This window comes from Bacidia gigantensis, assembly GCF_019456465.1.
Source record: "Bacidia gigantensis strain McMullin 20006 chromosome Unknown contig_278, whole genome shotgun sequence".
NCBI classification, from domain to species: Eukaryota; Fungi; Ascomycota; class Lecanoromycetes; order Lecanorales; family Ramalinaceae; genus Bacidia; species Bacidia gigantensis.
The window spans coordinates 392,396-406,627 of NW_025408606.1; the positions used below are offsets into that span (position 1 = coordinate 392,396).

At 50.2% G+C, this 14,232-nt stretch overlaps 6 protein-coding genes across 6 annotated transcripts; 2 read left to right on the top strand and 4 right to left on the bottom strand.

The window, feature by feature from the left end:
- Window positions 1–181: 181 nt before the first annotated feature.
- KY384_007587 (uncharacterized protein) lies at window positions 182–1,381 on the bottom strand (the record flags this gene model as incomplete). The annotated part of the gene is made up of 2 exons (XM_044816078.1): window positions 182–363; window positions 1,363–1,381. 2 exons carry the CDS (start codon window positions 1,379–1,381, stop codon window positions 182–184), a joined length of 201 nt encoding a protein of 66 aa, XP_044666718.1.
- Window positions 1,382–1,884: 503 nt separating this feature from the next.
- KY384_007588 (uncharacterized protein) lies at window positions 1,885–2,682 on the bottom strand (the record flags this gene model as incomplete). Its single annotated transcript, XM_044816079.1, has 2 exons — window positions 1,885–2,090; window positions 2,148–2,682. 2 exons carry the CDS (start codon window positions 2,680–2,682, stop codon window positions 1,885–1,887), a joined length of 741 nt encoding a protein of 246 aa, XP_044666719.1.
- Window positions 2,683–5,255: 2,573 nt separating this feature from the next.
- On the bottom strand, window positions 5,256–5,715 carry HSP10 (10 kDa heat shock protein; the record flags this gene model as incomplete). Its single annotated transcript, XM_044816080.1, has 3 exons — window positions 5,256–5,280; window positions 5,335–5,621; window positions 5,713–5,715. 3 exons carry the CDS (start codon window positions 5,713–5,715, stop codon window positions 5,256–5,258), a joined length of 315 nt encoding a protein of 104 aa, XP_044666720.1.
- A 2,565-nt stretch (window positions 5,716–8,280) lies between these two features.
- Window positions 8,281–8,970, top strand: KY384_007590 (uncharacterized protein; the record flags this gene model as incomplete). The annotated part of the gene is made up of 1 exon (XM_044816081.1): window positions 8,281–8,970. One exon carries the CDS (start codon window positions 8,281–8,283, stop codon window positions 8,968–8,970), a length of 690 nt encoding a protein of 229 aa, XP_044666721.1.
- Window positions 8,971–9,034: 64 nt separating this feature from the next.
- On the bottom strand, window positions 9,035–11,291 carry KY384_007591 (uncharacterized protein; the record flags this gene model as incomplete). The annotated part of the gene is made up of 3 exons (XM_044816082.1): window positions 9,035–9,055; window positions 9,108–10,024; window positions 10,349–11,291. The coding sequence occupies 3 exons, from the start codon at window positions 11,289–11,291 to the stop codon at window positions 9,035–9,037; spliced, it is 1,881 nt and encodes a 626-aa protein (XP_044666722.1).
- A 190-nt stretch (window positions 11,292–11,481) lies between these two features.
- NMD3 (ribosome-binding protein) lies at window positions 11,482–13,104 on the top strand (the record flags this gene model as incomplete). The annotated part of the gene is made up of 2 exons (XM_044816083.1): window positions 11,482–11,549; window positions 11,604–13,104. The coding sequence occupies 2 exons, from the start codon at window positions 11,482–11,484 to the stop codon at window positions 13,102–13,104; spliced, it is 1,569 nt and encodes a 522-aa protein (XP_044666723.1).
- Between the last annotated feature and the right edge of the window lie 1,128 nt (window positions 13,105–14,232).

Here is a 14,232-nt window from a genome sequence, read left to right on the forward strand (position 1 = left end):
TCAAAGCCATCATTCTCTTCCCAAAAAAGGAGCAAGAGCCTCTGCGCGCTCCCACTAGCGTCTTGGCGCTTGTTTACCCCAGACCATAAACCCCCTCGCCCAGTCTGACCCATTTCGCTTCTTCATACTTTTCATGACCCGTCCATCGACTTCATATGTCTAGTCCAGTATTATCACCTATCTAACTCAATACCATCCTTTTGTACTGTGACATCGACGGGATGGTTCGCTTGTTCCCCTCCTGGGGAACGAAGCCATCATCTTCAGCATCGGCGAGACCTACCTCATCGGCGACTAGACCCGTAATTCCATCCTCAGCTTCTCCAAGAGCACCAACATCATCTGCCCATGTATCTTCAAGTGCTAGATCGAAGCCATTAAGTCAAGTACCGCGCCATACCATCGGCGGTAAAGGCGTGATCGGCGCCGGCAAGGTGGGCGCAGGAGGTAAAGGTATGGGATTGGGGAAGGGTATTGGGTTCAAACGTCATCGGTGAGTCGTTGTTATGTTGAAAGCCTGATCTTGTGCTTTGCCTGTCTCTTACGTGTAATATTTGGTGAACGTAAATTGACGGGTGTCCTTCTCTAGAAAGATAATGAGGGATACCGTCAACGGCATAAGTGAGTTAATCCGGCAACGTACTACATACTTCTATCTCTAAAATATCTCTTTCGATAGCCAAAGGAGATATCAGGTCAATTGCACGTCCTCCACAGTAGCCCCAGAGACTCATTACTTTAGACGACTAGCTAGGAGGGGCGGTGTCAAGAGGATGTCCGGAAACATATACGACGAGATTAGAGAATGTGTGAAAAGCAGACTAAAACTAGTAAGTCAAGTTTTTCACTACTCTGATCTCGACGCTAACACATAAGATAGATCTTGGACGATTACTGTATTTTCGTCGAACATCGAGGTGCGAAGACTGTGACTGTTTCAGACGTACGTAAAATCTTGATGCGAGTGATGTGATAGGAGCTAACTCGCGTTGCAGGTGATATTTGCGCTACAGAGAGTAAGTTGTCCCAGATTTTAGAGCGGTCAAGACCCCTTTATTTTGGCTTTCTCTTCTCTGCCGCAACATTGGTCTGTTCCTTCAGGATGTAGAAAGCTGACATGAGACTCTGCTCGATAGCTTGGGCGTCCGATCTACGGTAAGTACTTACATCTTCCCAGGACGTAGTCACAGCAAAGCTCACAAGCCCAGGGTTCGGAGAAAGGCGGAACACACCCCGCTGACAGAGTCCGCTCAATGTTCTGGACTTCTCACACCCGTCATATTCAGAAGCCTACATCCGTTAGGGTAGTACCGATAAATCAATTCCACTGAGCGAGGGATGCCAAATATAACAAAGACGAACGGAATGTAGTGAACAGCATGATGGAGAGATGTCCGCTGAGTATATATGGCGATACCCGACTTCGACTATATTCATAACAGACAGAGCTCGATATTCTCTCGGAGCCTAAGTCGACGCCCAGACACATCATTATTTGGACATCCCTCGGTAGTATGAAGGCACGAACATGACTTACATGAGTGGCAATGACTTTCAACGGCAAGGAGTTTGAGCGTATGAGATACCCGTAATGCAGGATGGGTCAGTACATGGAATAACCCTGATTTACTCTCACATACCCAATTGAGCCGGTTGTCTTTTAAAGTTGGGGGTCCGTAAAGGTCTGTGCTATGGGCACGACATAGATCTCAATAAATGGAACTTTCTCACTCCAAGCAGGACATGTTGTAATCTCCCCATCAATTGAGATTCACATATGTAATCATCACACTCAATTATCCTTACAAAGATCGTAGGGTATATTGCCAACAACAATAGTATCAACAAAAAGCATCATCATTCATTACCCCCATCTCTCCCGGGCTATCTCGAGCTCCTCTCCCTCCTCACCTCCTCCACGACCGCCCTCAGCATTTCCCGCCCCTTCTCCTCCTCCCTCTCAAAACCCCCATCAAACCACTCCGGTAACACCCTCCCACTATTCGCATGTTCCTCCTCAAACGCCATCCCCCGTCCGCCCTTCCCCCACACAATCTTCGCCCCTTCCTCCAACAACCCCCTCCCCACACCTTTACGCCTATATTTCTGCTTCACCGTCCACGCCCTCACATACCCCTTCCTCTCACGCTTGATAACGCGGAGGACGAGCGCCCCGATAGTTTCATCGCCCCATTTCGCCACAAGGACAATCGGGTCGCGATTATTCCCACCCCCGCCCCCGTTCCCATTAACATTGGCATTGGCATTCTTGCTCGTTGCGCCAGAAACAGAATTAGTAGGACTGTGCCCATTACTGTTTGACCGCACCCTTGTCGTGTCTTCCAGCCATTTGAACCCGATCGCCTCGGCCATGGGGATATAAGCTGCCGTGTACCAGCGGACGGCGAGAAGGGCGATCATGACCATCCCGGCGGAGGTGGTGATGAAGGTGTAGAAGTCGAGGAGGCGGTACAGCACGGCGAGGATCGCAACGGAGAAGGCGAGGGAGGTGGGGTGCAGGATCATGGCTTGGGAGGCGAGTTGGCGCTGCTGGGCGATCGAGTCGGCGATCAATTTAAGGGCTTCGATGCGCTCGTCTGGGGGCGTGGAGGGCGCGATATTGTAGTTGAGTTCTGGGAGGGGGGAGGGTTGGTCTCGGGGGTCGGGGTCGGTGGTGGACATTGCGGCGGGGATGGCGAAGGCGAGGGTGCTGAAGGCTAGGGGGAGGGGTTCGGGGTGTAGAGGTTTTTGGAGAAGGTGGATGCGGTGGGGGTGGAGATTGCGGAGGGTGGGAAGGTGGGCGAGAGGGTGCTTGTTGCGCTGAGCTGGAGATTGGAGCGGAGGGTTGTGAGGAAAGCTGGGAAATGATCAGTTTTGGCAAGGGGTGGGGGGAGACTGCTGGTGGGGTTTCCATACTGCTTGTGCCACGAAAGCCAGGGACTTTGGCACTGAATGTCTTGCCCACGCCGTCGAAATCCCAATCGCTCAAGACCTCGAAATCACCGACTCGAATCTGAGGGATGTGGATGTTTGAAAGTTGCGGCGCCATAATTATTATTATTGAGGAATTAAGCGTCTCCGCTGCCAAGACATCAAATGACGGGGAACCATGCCATGGATCAGGACAGGGGGGCGGGGAGTATGAATGACTACTGGCACATGGGTAATGGAAGAGCGAAGAGGACGGCGGAACAATCAGGTTATTATAAAAAAGCACGAGGATGCAGGAATGGTGGATGGGCGCCAGATGGGGATGGGCTTAGGATTTATGGTGAGACAAGTTTGTGCGGCGATAACAGCGAGGAGGGAAAAAAGATAAGGTAGATATGCGGGAGCTTGAAGGATTGGTGGATCATACTCTCGAGATTGACGAATCCCGAGCATGAAGTATAATCCAGGGCCAAACTGTGGGGAATAGGCTCTTCCCACTGGTGGGGTTGGGGTCTGCCAAAGAGAAAGAGCGTGGAGTGATCTGAGCGCATCATCATGTCTGATGTCGATATGTGGTTCTGGAGCAGAATTGAGAAGATTTGAAGTTATTTCGGGATTCTGCATGGACACAGTCAGTTGTGCATAACAAGCTGTAGGGCAATGAATTCTTTCAGGCATCGTGGCGCTCACAGTGGGCAATTATTCCACTTGCCGTGAGGGTGCCGCCAGGCCCTGAACACTTGGACCTTTGATAGCGAAGAATTGTTGGCGATACAGGCGATATGAGACATTGACAGTGCTATATGTAGCAACGTGATGCAAGGCGGCGGTTTTGCTTGCTGAATTGCAACGTTTGGGGGTCGTTTCAACATCGTTTGAGCTGGCGACTGCCAAAGCGAGCCTGTAGCAGAGCCTTGCGCTAGGGCTAGTCCATTTGGGGAATTAGCTGTGATGGAACCAGAGAATGCGGCAAAGCCTCAATAGGTAGCAGCTATCAACGAGCAAACACCAACCAATCCCAACCATAACCTCAGCCGCTCGGTCATATCGGTGCACTGCTCGTCATTGAGAGGCTCTCGACCTTAGCGAGACAAGAGAGGTATCAGGCTCGAACACAGCAGCTTTGACAACCCCTACCGCTCCGCCATCACCATGGCCTCATCCTCATCCTCCACTCCGCTTCTCTAGTACGCTTACCCAAACCGACCAAACCCTATACCAATCCACTAACAACCCTCGTTCCAGTTCGTGCATAGCCTATCATACCACAATCCTCACCGAACACACCACCTCCGCCTCTTCACAAACCTCCTCCCTCGCCTCCCTCATCCTCCCAAAGATCGATCACAAATCCCCCCAGAAACTAACCTACACCCACAACCAAAACTTCATCCACTACATCGCCTCCGCGCCCTCCGAACACTCCTCCTCCCCCTCCGCCGGCGGCCTCACCTACCTCGTCATCGCCCCCTCTTCCTTCGGCCGCCGCATCCCTTTCGGCTACCTCGTCGAAATACGAAACCAGTTCTTCTCTCGCTATGCCCCGGAAGACACCGATTTCTCTTCCCTGCCGCCATACGGCGCCGCGGATTTCAATGGCACGTTGAAGAAACTTATGGTGGAGCAGGGGACGACGCAAGGGGGAAAGCAGGATGCGATACAAAATACGCAGCACGAGATTGATAATGTGAGGGGGATTATGACGGAGAATATTGAACGGGTGCTAGAGAGAGGGAGAGAATTGATTTGTTGGTTGACAAGACAGATAGGCTGGGGGTCGGGGCGCATGATTTTAGGGTTAGGAGTCGCGGGTTGAAGAGGAGGATGTGGTGGAAGAATGTGAAACTGATGGTGCTGTTGGGGTTTGTTATTGTGTTTTTGATTTATCTATTCGTGGGATTTGGGTGTGGGTTACCTGGTGAGTCGCTCTCTAACGACCTCTGTTGGGCGTTCGCTGACGTGTGGACAGGATGGTCTAAGTGCGTGGGATCGAATAAGAAGGCAAAGGATGGATGAGTGGAGACTCGCGGTACATACCGAAGGTTTATGGTTCTGATTGTATCCTACGTTCTGGGACAGGCACTCTGGCTGCTGGGCGGTTATGGTATGCACGACTTTAGCGATTTGCAATCGAAACAAATATATGATATATCAACAAGAAAGCCATCAATCAGAAGAGTGGAGAATCTTCTCAGTCGCCTCGCCAATTATCTCTTGTCTGATATGCAACGCTTCCCAATATGCAGATAAAAGCCTTAGTTTTCCCTCCTAGCTGGCATGATTCCATATTGTACAGCTTCCCCTCCTGCAATCCCCTTCAGCTTCTACTCATTGATCTTCGCAAGCAGCCTAGCAACAAGTCAACAGCCCGCCCAGAAATTTCCTTTGGCATTTAGCACTTACTCATGATCCCTGAAAAGCGAATACTCCTCCTCCCCAACCTTAAGGGGACTTCCTCCATACTGCGGTATCAACACCTTATCGCCCACGCCCACACTCATGGGCACGCGCTTACCCTCCTTATCCACCGCCCCAGGGCCAACAGCTAACACCTTCGCCTCATTGAGATCTTTGACGCTGCTTTCGGGGAGGAAGATGCCAGAAGCGGTTTTTGCCTCGGCTTTTATCCGCTGGACTAGGATGCGGTCGAGGAGGGGGGCGAGGGAGGCTATTGACTTGAGGGCGGTCGTCTGGAGGTATTGGAGGTTAGTTTGGAGGATTTAAGGTGGGAAGGTGGAAAGGATCGGAGGAGGGGAAGGGGAGACTGGAAGGAAAGCATACCATTTTTATTGAAATGAAAGATTGACAGGAAAAGATTTGCGATTGGGCTATGAGTGAGGAAGATGTAGGAGGTGAGCGGTGAGACTAAAGCTTGATGAGCTTGAAATTTCTCGGGATTAAATGCCAAGAGATTTGCATCGTCGAATCTGGCTAGTGCTATCTATAAGAGCCGGAGCTAGAGCAGAATCAACCGCAACTGAGCAACTTCCCTACCGTACATTGCGCATTCGAAATCGCGTCGAATGACCTAGTTTTGAAGTGATGAACTTGAACAGATCTGAATGGCCTCTCGTTAGATTCTAAGTAGTACTTGCTATCCAAAAAGTCGCGATAGAATGGGAATTCTTTAACGTGGCCACCTTCCCACAAACCAACCCTGGAATGCGTTGTATCTGAGGCAGCGTAGAGGAGTCGCTTTGAATTGAATAGACTCCAGTCATATATGAGACTAGAGTGGCACAAGGAAGGACATCACTCTTGCGTTGATACTGGAATGATTGGCGCTCAAGACAGACAGATGCATTCAAAGTCTTTGCCACAGCATCACCTCAGCCCCACTTCATCATGACCTTCCAGAATCTTGTTCTTGCCAGACTTATGGGGACACAGCCTCGGTGACTGGTTGAGGATTTCTCCATTCAATGTTATCTTTTGCTTCCTTGTTGCGTGAACGCCGCTTGCTGAGGAAGGCAATGTAGGCCAGAGCGCCGATTAACAGAACTCCCAGAGGAACACCAACTCCAACACCAATTTTGATATCAGTGTTCGATGAGGGGGAAGGTGGACCTGTGGTAGGACTAGAAGGAGGGCTGGACGAGGTGGCTGTCGCAGATGAACTTGATGCACTTGGTGCGCTCGTTGCACTTGTTGCACTCGACGAGTCGGATGTTGTGGGAGTGGTGGTAGGAATCGATGTCGAGATCGACGAGGTTGTCGATGTGGATGTGGATGTGGATGTCGCTGTAGAGGACGACGAGGATGACGAAAATGTGAAAGCGCTCGAAGGACCCAAGTCTAGTAGAGCATCGGGGGTTGCACAACACCCTTCGTATTCATTATTGCGATCACAGCACCATTGGTCCGTAGTGCATTGGTAGAGCAGTGCTCCTCCGATGACTGGTCACCTTGAGCCTATTGAACATTGTAGTAGAGCCGGAGAAACTTTACCTGACTTGCAGAATTGAGGACAGGAGTTCGAATTCCAAGTGGAATCCGTGCATGATCCCCTGTTGTATGTCACGCCCCCAGAGCTGTTGTTGATGGCGCATACATTGTTGGTGAGGCATGTGTACCCACGACCGCAGCAGGTACTTTCGGGGGCGGCTGGATTGCAAGGAACGTCGGTTTCAGGGAGGCTTCCGTCAGGGAATCTACATACTGCATGAGCAGGAGACCATTGTGAGTAGAGAAGTAGTTGAAAGTCGAGGCGGGTAAAATGAGAAAGTGAGAACCGGATCATCATGTATTTCTAGAAGGAAAAGCCAGTGTTGGAATAAGAAGAGTAGGAGAGTAAGAAGGAGGGGTTCATGAGATGTCCATGCACAAGGCTGACAATCGTTCGTGGCCCCCATGGCTTTTGCAAGCTACCTCGCGTTCTAAAGCACTGGAAAAATGACATTGATAAAATCGCTACCCAGTGGCCATTTCCCACGCTTTCAAGAAACATACTACCGATCTTGACACTGTCTTTGTATCAAACCACAGTCACAAAGACCAGAGCCTTTGCGCTGGAAAATATAGCTTCAGCCGTGTTGATTGTGGAGGAGCTTGAGGAGATATAATTCGGCAGTCCAAATTAGGGTTAAGCCCAATGTTGACTAGTCTGGGGGCCGACCCTCGAGACTTACATCCGTTACTTGCATCATGCCAGCTGGGAGACTTGCAGCACAATCGTATAGTCTGTGGATTTCTTCGGTGAAGCTGCTTTGGTCCGTAAGAAAGTCCTGTATAATGCGCTTGACTTAGCATATGGCCGATGAACAGGGACCGCACTCTGATATTCTCCTTGAGAATCGTAACAAATCCATTGTTCTGATTGACATCCCAAGGTCTATAGCTCTAGCTCAATATGACTGTGAAGAGACTTTGAGTGAATGCCATGCGCTAAGAAGAGAGCTACTCTCCATAACACCTCCGACAGCACCTTATCCAAACACGGATCCCAGATCTGGGCAGAAGGTCCGCCCCCCAGCACCCCATCCATTATCTTTTCCGACATCAATCCTGGAAGATGCTCTGGAACTCATCGATGCCGAGCTGGGCGAGAGACCCTGGTGTTGTCCACGATTGGTGCCGGCCGCTGACGTTGCAAGAACGAAGCCGCGAAAAGACCAGCCGCAGACAAGGCATGCCGATCATGTACATAGCTGGTCAACATCAAGTCCTGTAGTGTTGACAAATACGACAGCTTCTTTAGGAGCTAACCAAATCCATAACAGGCTCATTTGTAATCTCGGGGCATCTGAATGCTTATTAAGTATTCAACCTGAGGCTGAACAATATTACATTCCTCCGGGCTGTAAGTTCTTGAATTCAAGGATCGATTCCGAAACTATCATGTCCTTTAGCATGGCAGCTCTGCAAGCGTATCCTGATATTTCAAAGTCGACCGGTGCCGGCCCAGGTCAATTCGATCTGATAGTCCTCGATCCACCATGGCCAAATCGCTCGGTGAGACGTTCGGGCAAGTATCGAGAAACGAACCCCTTCGATGGTCCATTTAATTCACTCACCACTTCCTTGGGTCGGCATATTGCACCTGGCGGGCTCGTTGCCTGCTGGAATACAAATAAGGAATCAGTTGGTAATGAAACATTGAATCTCTTCGCAGCTTGGGGCTTGGAGCTCATCGAGGAGTGGGCTTGGCTGAAAGTGACGATCAATGGCCAACCTGTCATCGATCTCAGTGGCTTTTGGCGAAAGCCGTACGAGCTTTTGTTGATTGGGCGGCGACCACTCGAGGCGGGTCATGAAACAAGACAAGGTCTGAGGGAGAACAATAATGTTGTGAAGAGGGTCGTAGCCGCAGTGCCGGATCTTCACTCTCGTAAGCCAAATCTGAAGGGAGTCCTGAGGCAAACACTGCTGGAAAACGTGTCCGAATACAGAGCGCTGGAGATTTTTGCGCGAAACCTCACAGCAGACTGGTGGGCGTGGGGAGACGAAACCTTGAAATATAATAACAGCCATGCATGGAGCCAGACCTCTCAAGACGGATCATTCAATCGCTTTAAGACCACTGACGATGACATACATTAGACTGAAGTCTGGAAGCCTTCAGCCCCATCCATTATCATGGCTCGTTCACACCTCCTCCATAAGTCTACCCACTCGCCAAACGCTTCTGGACGAGCGGTAATCCTTCTTATATTTGGCTCAGCAACAATTAGGCAGACCTGGATAGCCTCCGCTAACTCAGAATCCATAGCGACAAGGGGCTCCTCGAGTTCCATTTCGGGGACGCACTCTCTCAAGCATTGCATGGCTTTTGCTTGGTGGTTTCTCTGAGCTAACAAAAGAAACATGGCCATATACATTGGTTTCGTTCTCGGACGCATCGCTGACGGAAAATTGCGCCAGACAATCCAGAACTCGTCCCAACGTCCTTTGCCAGCGCAAAGATACATCATCATGACCTCGTCTTCCACGCTTGGCTCGCCAAAAATCTCCGTCACAAGATGCCTAAATTGGAAAAAAGCATCTTCTCTCAAGCATATGGATTGAGCCCCAGCGGAGACTTCTAGAATCGCATTTTGGAATGTACACAACAATGAGGCTAATCCATCAACGCCTTTTCGTGCACTCATACTCTCGACAATATCGATCACATCATTCAAATCCGCTTCCGCTACTGGCGAGGCAAGAAGTCTTTGAAGCACCCGCACATACAGCGAACCTGGGATGTCGATAAATGTGGCTTGCAATTCACGGAAGGTCTGACTGAGAGTAATCTTGTTGCGATGGGCCCCAGTCTCGTATGCTTGACATAGCAGTTGTGTTCGAATCTTGTATTCTTCTGCGCTTGGAAACAGCGGCCAACTGTCTTCAACAAATGACCAGAATGAGGAGGATTCACTTTGAAGCGCCTCCTTAACCTCTGATACTGACATAGACTTTAAGCTGTCCGCATGAGCTTGCAAGTTGTGAGTCCGTTGCAATTCTGCGGCAGAGAGATCGACAATTGCATTTGCTGGAAGGCTCACGCAATTTGAGATAGCATCTTCTGGAGGACTAGTGGGACCTGGCGCCATAGAGTCATGTCTGCGGGAAGTATCTGCGTCAAGTGAAGCTAAAGGGGCGTCTTCGGAAGCATCTGTTGGATGAGTACCGGAAACTGATGTCGAAGATGTTTGCCCTTTGGCGGTATCCGGGTCAAGTAAAGCTAGAAAGGCATCTTCGGCGGAATCACCTGATGGGGAGGTCTCTCTGAAAGGCGGCTAGCCAGGGAACTCGTTAACGTCACTCAATTGTCAATCCAAAGGGTTTGTACGAACAAGTGCAGATGTTCGATCAGTATTGCTAGGCTTAGGTTTCGGCACAGCCGCAGCGTGGTATGCCCTCGATTGAGTGTAAGATCCCAGGGAACCTATAGAAGTTCGACTACCCTCGAGCGATGCATAAGACGTCGACTGTGTACCGCTTGTTCGGTCCAGGCCAGGCACCTTGGTGTGGTCGTGCTCCTCAGAGTTTGAGGAAAGCCGGGCTTCTTTCCTCTCGTGTCTCGCAGCTGCCTTCTTCCAAAGCTCTTCAAGGTCTAGTTCCTCCCGCTTCTCTTGGGTAAGTATTTGAATGACGAGATTGACACCTTCTGATTCCTCTTTAAAGCCCACAAAGTCTTCGTGCAAATCTTTGTATAGATTCGAACCTTCGCCGTCAGGCACGTTGCGAGTATGAACGCATATCCATCCAGTTCGTATCCCATCGTCTACGTCTGTAGTTTCAACTGCCCCAACTCTGCTCATCATCTTTGCTTTCCGTGCTTTGCGTCGTAATTTGAGCTTCAATTCACCACGACCAATCAGCCCATCAGCGTGTGGAGAGAGTCGATATTCTTTTTTCAGCCATCTACAGCATTGCTCGGCGGAAACATGCAAATGCTTCTCACTTCGGACAGTCCCAAGCAACATGATCAAATTTGAACCAAGCGCAGGAGGTGGGTCGAGTCGTCGTAAATCGAGCAACGTGAGATCATCTAGGCCGAGATCAATGGAAGCGTAATTTAGCAGGGGCGAAAGTAGCGGTGGAGGGTTTTCAGGTAGTTCCGGTAATTTCTGACGATCCAACAAGGGGCTTGAAGCTCTTGATGGCGTTTCAACCTGCAGATACCATGGTTGCGACTTGTTCTGCTTCGTATCCGTCGGACCAACTTCGTCTATCTGGTCAGGATCATGGCTTGTTTCAAGACGCCGCGCGTCTTGTGGACGATATTGAGTAGTTGTAAATCTTTTCACTACCGTCTTAGATCTGGTAGCTCTGGGCAATTTTACAACTGTGAGTGACCGGGCAGGAAGACCGGACGTAAATATGAACGCGTCAACCAGAGCGCGCCGGCAACCATAGCACCGGGCGACTGGGACCATCATTCAGCTTCAATATTAGATTTGGAGAGGCTTGCAGCTACTTCCTACAAAAGGGGAGAACATTCTGGTCGACTCACGGATTTGTCAAGGCAATTAACGGACGTATTCCGCCACTTCGTCATTTGTTAATGAAATCGGTCTCCTGTGGATTCCCACATACACTCGAACTTCATATTGCAACTAGGTAACCATGGCTATGGAAGTAGATGTCCCAGTCACCCTACCCTCAAGATCACTTGCTCCACAAACCGCCGCAACGCAAGTTCCACCCAAATATGATCGTACGCCCAAGCCAAGACTGACCTGTTCTAGAATTCTCTGTTGTAATTGCGGAGCCGCAATAGACGGATCCGCAGCTGCCGGTGCGCTTTGCAATGATTGTCTGAAACTCTCAGTCGACATCTCTCAAGGCATACCGAGAGAAGCTATCCTACTTACATGCAGAGACTGCGAAAGATGGCTTCAACCTCCAGCGCATTGGGTGACAGCAGCGCCGGAATCAAGAGAACTTTTGGCTCTATGCTTGAGAAAATTGACTGGACTCCAGAGGATCAGAATCATTGACGCAAGTTTCATCTGGACAGAGCCACACTCAAGGCGGATCAAAGTAAAAATTGTTATACAGCAGGAGGCTTTCCAAGGCACCATAATACAACAGTCCTTTGAAGTTGAATACGTCGTGAACTACAAGCAGTGTCCAGACTGTGCAAAGTCATTCACAGCCAATACCTGGCGTGCTGTCGTTCAACTTCGACAAAAGGTTCCTCACAAGCGTACATTTCTCTTCCTCGAACAATTGATCCTCAAGCATTCTGCCCATAAGGAGACTATAAATATCCGAGAAGCCAAAGATGGCTTAGACTTTTTCTTTGCTCAGAGGAATCATGCAGAGAAGTTTGTTGACTTTCTTGCATCTGTCGCTCCAGTACGGAAAAAGACTTCTCAAGAACTCATCTCAATGGACATCCACACTTCCTCGAAATCATACAAATTTTCCTTCTCGGTGGAGCTCGTTCCTATATGTAAAGACGATCTCGTTGCCCTACCTGTCAAGCTTGCCAAACAGATCGGCAATATTTCTCCCTTGACTCTTTGCCACCGTATAGGTACAACTGTCAATTTGCTCGACCCTCAGACTTTGCAGACGGCAGATATACCAGCACCTATTTATTGGAGATCACCATTTGGCTCCTTGGCTGACGTTCAAGAGCTTGTTGAATTCGTGGTCATGGACATTGAGCCTACCACAATTCAGAAAGGCCGGTTTCAGCTGGCGGAGGCGACGGTAGCACGAGCGTCGGACTTGGGGGTAAATGACACAACATACTTTACTCGCACGCATCTTGGTGGAATATTACATGCCGGCGATTCGGTCATGGGATACAATCTCAGCGGCACAAATTTCAACAATCCAAATTACGAAGTATTAGAACAGAGCAATGCCTACAACTCGAATCTGCCGGACGTCGTTCTGGTGAAGAAGTTCTACACCCGCAAGAAGAAGAACAAGTCTCGCAATTGGCGAGTGAAGCGCTTGAATGGACGGCAAGAAGAGCCCCAGGGCAAGAAGCAGGATCAGGACAAGATAGAACGCGACTTTGAGATGTTCTTGAGAGACGTGGAGGAAGATGAAGAGCTTCGAGGTGCGGTGGATTTGTACAAATCACAGCAAGCGAAAAAGAAGACAGACAAGATGGATGTAGTTGAGGAGGCTAGTGTTGCGGAGACGGAAGAGACAGCAGAGGATGACATCCCAAGGATAGAGATGGAAGAGCTGCTGGACGACTTTGACGAACTGAATGTTGAAGACTAGGAATGAGAGAGGGCCTTCATTTCATGCATTCGTTGCAACATAGCTACTGCTACACCATCAAAGCGGTCAAAATATCTGACTCAAGACCCTAGTAACTTCATCTGGTTGCTTACTCCCCTTCCCCTTTGGTTTCCACACTTCATTCTGCCTGAACGCCTTCCTCCCATCCTCCGCCATCGTCGCCTCCTCTTTTCTTTCGTCCTCGCCATCCACTACCCCCAACGCCTCACCCATGCCCATCTTTTTCACCCTCTTCCTCCTTCTCGTCTCTTCAACCTTCGCCCCCTGCACCCCCCTTTCAAAAGCCCTCCGTTCTCTTTTCTCCCGCATTACCCCCACCCTAACTCTCTCCTCTCTTTCCCTCTCCTCCGCCTGCGCAGCCTGCATCAGATCCCCCCACTTGAACCCCCTCAAATACCTCAAACTCCACACATCGTCCCGATACCACCTCCCCTTCCCACCCTTCCGCCCCCCAATCCCACCGATGCCGAGCCCCTGCGCCGTTGTCTGCCCGTTCAGCGCATCCACGCAGGCGTGCGCGTGCCGTTTGTGCTTGAATTCCACCCAGCCGTCGATGTATTGCCTCTTTTTGTTGCCATGATGCGTGTGTACGCGGGTGTGGTAGACGGAAGGGGCTTCTGGGGTGAGAAAGAGGTTTGTGATTGTGCCGTGGATGGAGAAGAGGTGGCGGAGGGTTTGGGGCTTGAGATAGGGGGAATGCGGGAGATGTAGATAATGCCAGGTTTAGATTTCTTGTTGGGGGGTCTTTGGAGGGTTTGGAGGATCTGAGAGGGGTCGTGCGGGGTTTGGCACGATCTGGTTGTACTTGTTGAATTTCATCTTCGGAGATGGGGGCAGGGTCAGGGGTAAAGTTATTGATAGCTGGCTCGCTCTCCGAATCGCTCTCAGTCACTGAGGAATTCTCTGAGAGCTTTCGCTTCCTGAATGTTCTGTGGGAGGGGCGGGCTGTCCTGCTTTCTTCAGGAATGTCAGACGGCGTATCGCTCACGTGATCACTTTCACTGTCGACGACGTCCAGGTACTCATTTCGCTTTTGGCTAGCCATAACACAAGTGAGAAGTCCGTTTCTTAGGCCTTGGCTCGCAAGGAAAGAAATTGCATGACGTC